This window comes from Protomyctophum parallelum (assembly GCF_964188405.1).
Source record: "Protomyctophum parallelum genome assembly, chromosome: 19".
NCBI classification, from domain to species: domain Eukaryota; kingdom Metazoa; phylum Chordata; class Actinopteri; order Myctophiformes; family Myctophidae; genus Protomyctophum; species Protomyctophum parallelum.
Window position 1 is genome coordinate 43,535,471 of NC_139717.1, and position 7,792 is coordinate 43,543,262.

Genomic DNA, 7,792 nt, shown 5'->3' on the forward strand with positions numbered 1-7,792 from the left:
TCCTAAGCCTAACTCAAACAACTAGTCCTAATCGAACAGTATTTCATACTGTATAATCCTACATCTTCCATGCAGGACACAAATTGTTCTCTGCCATACACCTGCTGAGTGAAGTAGAACAGTTATCAATATGTGAAGGACACATTTGTGGAATTTATAGATATAATAATATAGACTTGTAACTAAACTGAGTGTTTATTATTCTTTTTACACAGACATACCAAGATATCATGTTCAGTACCAGTGCCAAAATTGTGAAGCCGAATGGCGAAAAGCCAGACGAGTTTGAATCTGGGATCTCCCAGGTAAGAAGTGATTGAGGGGTGAAAGCTATATGTTAATAAACAGCTTTAACGTGTACATATGATGTATTGTACCGGTTCGATATTTAACTGGATTGTGTCCAATGTCTCACAGGCTCTCCTCGAGTTGGAGATGAACTCGGATCTGAAGGCTCAGCTCAGAGAACTGAACATCACAGCTGCAAAGGTACAAGTCTTTGATTTGTGTTCTTTACGTTAAAACTGTTTATTTCTTAAAGGTTGTTTTACTTCAGGATACCACCAGCTCAGATCTACAAGCTCATATCGCGCCACCGAGTGGCGCGATACGAGCTTGTATGTCTGCTATTTTTGAAAAAACGATTTTTAGAATCTGATCTCAGGTCAGAATGGGTTCATCAGACCAGTGTGTGTCCGGCGGAAACCTCGTATGAATCTGATCTCAGGTCAGAATGGGTTAACACTCCTGGTGCTGCACAGACACAAATCAGTTGTGTCACAGGTGTGCTTGATGTGATTTGAACAGTGTGTTTACATACAGTATATGTTCAATGTGGACATCCTGTGAGGTTACTCTCACATGGCTCTGTCCTTGTGGCCTATGGGAGCGTAGCATTCGCGCTGTGACATATAGTCCCGTTCCACAACGTTGTACAACAAGCTCTGTCCCTGGGCTCTCTGGCCGTTAAGGACGGGCGTCCTGTATATTCCTACATCTTCCCAGAGTCCTTTGGGCCACGGGAGCTAAACCATGCAGGGCACAAACCTGTTTCTGTGGATTTTATGTTGTATGTGTCAGTAAAAAGCACAATACTGTGAACTGCCTAGATTTAGCAAATATGCTTAATTGCTTCTTGTGTTTTAATATTTAGATGTATTATTGTGATGTCAGTTGAACGGTTTGTCTAATTTGTTTTCTCTTTTTTCTTAAGGAAATTGATGTTGGTGGGGCTTATAAAGCAATCATCATCTTCGTTCCTGTTCCTCAGCTGAAGTCTTTCCAGAAGATTCAAGTTCGTCTGGTGAGAGAACTGGAGAAGAAGTTCAGCGGAAAGCATGTCGTCTTCATCGCACAGGTAAAGTTTTCATAACACGTGAACGTGGCCAGAGCTAAGCTTGTAGAAGAATTTTGTTGTAAATGTTGATCAGAAATGCAAGCATAAAGTGCTTTTATGTGCATTCAACATGGACATCCTGTGAGATTATTCTCCCACATGGCTCTGTCCTTGTGGCGTATGGGAGTGTAGCGTTCATGCTGTGACGTACAGTTCCGTTCCACGATGTTGGACTGCAAGCTCTGTCCCCGGCACTCTGGCCGGTGAGGACAGGCTGTATATATTCCTAAAACTTCCCATAGTCATTTGGGCCTTTACTGGGGAGCTAAAACATGCAGGCAAAACATTTACATAATGGATTGATGTATTCTTGGACTGTGAGCTGATCATTCTTGTATTTTTGTCTTGATGATGCTGTTCTGTGGCTGGTTCAACTGAAAGATGTTTAATCTTTGCAGAATCCCTTGGTTAATTAAAATGTATATTCTGTCCTTACAGAGGAGAATCCTGAACAAACCCACCAGGAAAAGTCGCACACAGAATAAGCAGAAGCGCCCCAGGAGGTGAGTTAGAGTTCTGTGTCAGAACATGTTATGTTCGAGCTGTGACGGGGCCTTGCTGTCCCTCCGGCCTCCGGGCATGCACATTTTAGTACAAAAGCCAACAATCTCAGCTGAAATAATTCGAACTGAAATAATAGACTCGATGCGACTGGGCGGAGAAGTTGCATAAGTTTTGTCCCAGCAGGGACCTTTTTATCAACGTGTTTAATTCATAAACTACACAGTTAAATATATGGTGTTAAAATTATACTCTTTAGTAATTCCGGTAGTTAAAACATGTATACAATTAGCCTAGGGTAACGTGCATGCAGTGGGCCGTCGGGTAGCCTACTGGACCTTTCTCTCTGCACGCACTGTTCTTTTGGGCATGGAGGCACAGCGCTGAGCGCAGACAGCAGCCTGATCCGACCTCCGAAGTTAACAAGTTTATCGAGATGAAGAAAGTCCCTACTCCCAGTCCCCACGCAGTGACTGTGACACAGCACTCCATGTTTACGCACATGCATACAGACGGAATATTCTGTAGGCTACACTGCAGTGTTTTTAATGTTTCCTTATAAGCAATTGATTGATTCGTCCTCATATTTCGATGAGGGCTTCAGTCTTCTCATTTGACCACATCTATCCACTGTAATGGCCCTGGGACATCTTTGCGCTGCGTCAAATATGCCTTCTCTGTCTCCAACTGTGTTTCCTCATCATTCATCCGCCACATAGCTTGCTTCATTTCCTTTATTTGCTATGGATTGCATTCACACCTGCACCGACTCGAAATCAAGTGCGATTGGAAGCGAAGCGAAACCCCCGTTTTTTTTTGGTGAAAGTAGAATGCGGTTCTTTGATGCGAGTTAGGATTCGAATGAGGCTTCACACCAGAAATTACTTTGTAACAATTCATAACGCTAACGTTTTTGCTAAACTATTAATATTTTCCACTGCTGGTAAGAAAGTCTTATTTTGACTATTCAACATGTCCTCCCGGCTGTCGGACCAGTAAGGGCGACCTGTACATCTTTCCAGAGTCTTGGGCCATTACTGGGGAGTTAAACCATGCAGGGGACATTATTAAGTGAAATGTGAACTATCAGTTTGTGTTGTGTTAAACGGCACATTTCAAATGCAGCCAACAAACCCGAGACTGAGTTATACTTGACGTTTAAATGTATAATGTAATGTACTCATGGACAAAATACTTCTTAATGTTCAACACTGTTAAATGGTAGATAGAAAACGGCAGTACTAGAGGTCCTGGTAGGAGATAAAACCAGCAGTACTACAGGTCCTGGTAGGAGATAAAACCAGCAGTACTACAGGTCCTGGTAGGAGATAAAACCAGCAGTACTAGAGGTGCAGTAGATGATGTCTAATATGGTGTTTGTCTTTTTTGCCCAGCCGTACGCTGACGGCCGTGCATGACGCCATCCTGAATGACCTGGTGTTTCCCAGTGAGATTGTGGGCAAGAGGATCAGGATTAAAATTGACGGCAGTCGCCTCATCAAGATCCACCTGGACAAGGCTCAACAGAACAATGTAGAACACAAAGTGAGTAAAGGGAGGCGATTGAAGTCTTAGAAATCCTTAAAACGTTTAAATGCAAGTTTCTGTTTCCTAGGCCTTACATTACATCTATAGTACCAGTATTTGACCAATTGAACAGTGAATTTTCCATTCATCCTTTTTTTTTTTTTTATCAACAGTGAAAGTAAAGTATTACATTTATTTTACATGATTCAAATCTAGAAACCTGTATGCGTAGTTGACTGTAGTCGCCCAGAGCTCAGTACTATGCTCCCCATTATTTACATCAAATATCTTGACAGAATATAGCCAAGCCACATTCCACGAGCTCACAATATCATTGTGCGCTTGTAGATCAGCTATTTTTGTACAGTATATTGGAATGGTCTACTTCTCTGGCAATTTCCCATGACTTGAGTTCATGAGCCATATGCTGCAAATTTCAGGCAACACTATTAATTAAACGAAGGAACTATGCAGGATACAAACTCAGTTTAAACGTTAACGCCAGTGACACATATATATATATATTTTTTCTCCGATGCATCAATTGGCTGTTGCGAAAAGAAACCTATCAGTCCCAGGTTTGTCTATTAACCTTCAATCATTGGATGTTATTCCAAGTAGACTTATTGGTTCTTCATCTCTTCTAAATGGGAATGTGCTTATTTCAGCTCAGAATCTATAACGGATTAAATGGGTGTGTAAAATGTGTCACTGCAAATGTAGACGTTGCCGCAGGCTGTGGCACACCGCTATAATTAACCTGCCGTTCATTCCATCAGCTGCACATGTATTGTTTTTACATCAGTGTACTATAAGGTCAGCCGTATGCAGCCTGCCATGATGTTTTTACCTACTGTATATTTTTTACCTGAAAGAAGAAACCAAATAATGTCTAGGTTTTCATCCCCCTTTTATGTAGAATGTTATAAAAACCTTGAGTCATTGCAGTGAATGATTGAAGTCAACATGTCCTGTTTTTTTTTCTGTTAGGTTGAGACCTTCACTGGTGTCTACAAAAAGCTCACCGGCAAAGATGTCGTCTTCAAATTCGAGGAAGCTGATCTGTAAAGATTCAATGCGATTGAGCCGTCTTTGTTTTGTGTTTTTGTGCATGCTATGTGTCTAGTTGAAGACGGAATCTGTTGCAAATATTTCAGTTGTGGAAAAAGATTACAAAATAAATTTGTTTACTGTCATTGTTGAATACAGATGTTTTCTTTTGCAAATATAAATATTTCAGTTGATGTGAAGAAAGTAGGGTTTGAACCCTCAGATATTGTGAGACTGCTGGGTAAAAAATATGAATCTGTCAATCTTCTAATTCTATGATAATTCTTATAGGATTAACCCTATTATGCCAGGGTTGCCTTAGATTAGAATACTTGGTAATATTTGGAATTGATCAACATCACAATCACTTAGGGCTTAGGCCCTCTAGATTTAACATTGAGTTACTGCAGTTTCTTCCAGCGGTGAAATGTCCTTTTAAATTTAGTGGGGAAATTTGTATATTTACGTACCGTGATATGCCATAAAATAATAACAATTATGAGTAATGTAGACGTGCCGTGGATGAGAAAGTTATTATTTTTATGTTTTAACTGTACGTATGGAACCAAATGTACCCTTGCAGTTCGGTTTGTACACAAGGGTCTACCCATGGGGGTCCTTGGACTAGATGTGGAATTGGTAGCCTACTTAAGACTAAAAGTAACATGTTGAGTTAAATTTACAGAAGGACCTGCAGTATTAACAAATGAACAGCAGGGGGAGCCTGAGTGTTTTACATTGGAAATGATTGGAAATGGGTAAAGTAATGTAATGTTACAATTTTCTTTTAGTGGTTCAGCCACTATTGCCCAGCAATGTGTGTCCCTGGCTGGCTGGGTCCCTGGTTCTGTCAGAGCACGGAAATAGCATATTTTCCACCAAGTGTCAATGTTGTGCAACACATACGTACAGTACAGCGGGAACCGGTCTGATTTTGGTAGTTATATGGCGGTTGCGATGTGTGCTCATGCTTTTCAATGGGGAAAGTTGGGAAGCCATTTCAATTATATAGTATGTTTACTGTTGATCAAAATCGCACAGCATCATGGGTCAAATATTTGGCTGCACCTGTGTGATTGGATTCTAGCTGTGTGAATGAATGAATATATCACTGAATGAATAGCACCCATATCACTGATAAATAGTATAGTATATATTTGCAGCCCTAAGCCAATCGGATGCATGCACAAGAACTGAACATTCCAGTATCACATGCATCAGTTAAAGTAATGCAGGTAATTCACCCATATTCAACCTTGTGCTCTTCAAATAATTAGTCCCCTCCTCCTCACTAATGCTCATTTTAAGATGGCACCTTTTCTGTCTACTCACTCTTGTGTGTCATTGGTGGGTGGTGGAGTGTGGACTGTTCAGAAACCTGCCTACCAGTACCAGTGACATTGATGGGGATTTCCGAATAGAAACTACATTTCTTCTCTTATAGCTCTTCCTGGAAAGTCAGCATGCTGAAACAATAGGCGTTCTTGCATTTAAAAAATAAAATAATCACTAAACCTGCCAGCCTGTTTTTAAGTGGCATTTCTTTCTCGGCCTAGAGGGAATGTGCATGAAAACTTTCACAGAAATCGCACACTGTGTTCATGAGGCAAAACGGACGAATCCTACAAACCTTGGAAGGCAATCTTAGCCAATCGGCATGGACGGATGGACGGACGGGACAGGGTGCAAAACTAACATACTCTCTCCCCATGCCTTTGGCCTGGTGGAGACAAAGATGATGATGGCTTTCCTGGTCCTACTAACTTCAACTTAAGAAAAGAGAAAATAAACTAATTAGAAAAAGCCTAGGAAGGATATCGTTGCCATTCCAACATCAACCGACATCACAAAACTACTTACATTTTAAAATGTAAGACACCATTAAGCACATAAGCAAGGGATGTGCTCATGCTTTTCAATGTTGCTCACAATTGCACAGATTGAGCATCATGGGTCAAATACTTTTACTTTAGGCTGTGTCTGTATGAAATAATTCTGTGTGAATGAATGAATTACATACCCTGCTATCACTGATAAAAAACACCTCAACTACATAGCCTAGTACAGTGGTTTTCAACCCTTTTCATATCAAGGTCCATTATTTATTCAGCTGCATAACCACCACCGTTTGATGAGATTTTGCCTCTCAGACCCAAAACTAAGAATATTTTGTTGTTGGATAAGATTTTGTCCACAATTCCATGCTGTATTGATGTGGTACCATATAGGTCTCTCCTATATGGATAACAGGCAAACGATCAAAATAACAATTCTTATAAATTCTCTAGCCAAATTGTGTAGATTTCTTATGAGTTATGAGTCCATTTGGTTTCATTTTACGCTCTCAAGAGTGAGGACAACTTTAGTTTTTTTCAACCAAGGTTTTAGGTTGTCATTAGAGAAACTAAAAGGTGAGTGTTAATTTTCTTTCATTTGCTGCTTTCTTTCGTTTTAGGGATTTTAGCAGTTTTTGACAGGGGGGTGGGGGCATTCGAGCATGGGGCTAAATATGTATTTCTTTACAAAATGTGATAGCGATTTATTATTTTATTATTTACTATAGTCCTAATAAACCCCAAGAAATTACATCTGGCCACAGAAGATCACAGGATCTACTCAAACTGACATATTGAGCCTATTACACACAGTGTGGCTTCCCCCCAGTAGGCTACCTTCACATTCAGTAGATCCTGTGATCTTTTGTGGCCAGATGTAATTACAGTAATTCTTGCGGTCTAGTAGATATATAGTAAATAATAAAAAAATAAATCGCTATAAAGTTTTGTAAAAATAAATACATATTTTGCCCCATGTTCGAATGCCCCCGCCTCCCTGTCAAAAACAGCTACGATCCCTAAAACGAAAGAAAGCAGCAAATGAAAAAAGTTTAACACTCATATTTTACTTTCTCTAATAACAAACTAAAACATGAACCTTGGTTGGAAAGAACTACAGTTGTCCTTTAAACGATGCAATAAGGTTCTTGGTTACCAACTCTCCATCATTTAGCTGGGGGCCACCTGGAACACCCTCAAGCAGCCGCGTCACGTTCCTATAACGGCGGTGGGTGCCAAAAAAATAATAATAAAAAAAAGCCCAAACTGGTACACCCGATAGGCTACTATTTAATATTTCCCTTATTTTTGATACATTTTCTTATCACGTCTATGGTATGAAAACAATGCTAAGGAGTTGCTTCAATTAAATATAATTGCTTTAAGCTGAAAACGATATGTTTAATGATGTTTTTTAGCGTTGTTACATTTATCATGCATGCCAATTAATCCGACATGCGCAGCAATTGTAACACTGGAACAG

General features: G+C 40.0%; 1 protein-coding gene across 1 annotated transcript; it reads left to right on the forward strand.

Moving 5' to 3' along the window:
• The first annotated feature begins 225 nt into the window (after positions 1–225).
• On the forward strand, positions 226–4,620 carry LOC310876319 (small ribosomal subunit protein eS7-like). Its single transcript, XM_083789836.1, has 6 exons — positions 226–305; positions 418–489; positions 1,214–1,357; positions 1,835–1,899; positions 3,292–3,442; positions 4,415–4,620. The coding sequence occupies exons 1-6, from the start codon at positions 231–233 to the stop codon at positions 4,490–4,492; spliced, it is 585 nt and encodes a 194-aa protein (XP_083645962.1). The 5' UTR covers positions 226–230; the 3' UTR covers positions 4,493–4,620.
• Positions 4,621–7,792: the final 3,172 nt, after the last annotated feature.

What these genes read in the sequence shown, in the direction of transcription:
- LOC310876319 (XM_083789836.1), top strand. Translation starts at nt 231, where the DNA reads ATGTTCAGTACCAGTGCCAAAATTGTGAAGCCGAATGGCGAAAAGCCA. An exon ending in TTGAATCTGGGATCTCCCAG is followed by an intron (nt 306 to 417) that starts GTAAGAAGTGAT and finishes AATGTCTCACAG; the next exon opens with GCTCTCCTCGAGTTGGAGAT. An exon ending in ATGTCGTCTTCATCGCACAG is followed by an intron (nt 1,358 to 1,834) that starts GTAAAGTTTTCA and finishes CTGTCCTTACAG; the next exon opens with AGGAGAATCCTGAACAAACC.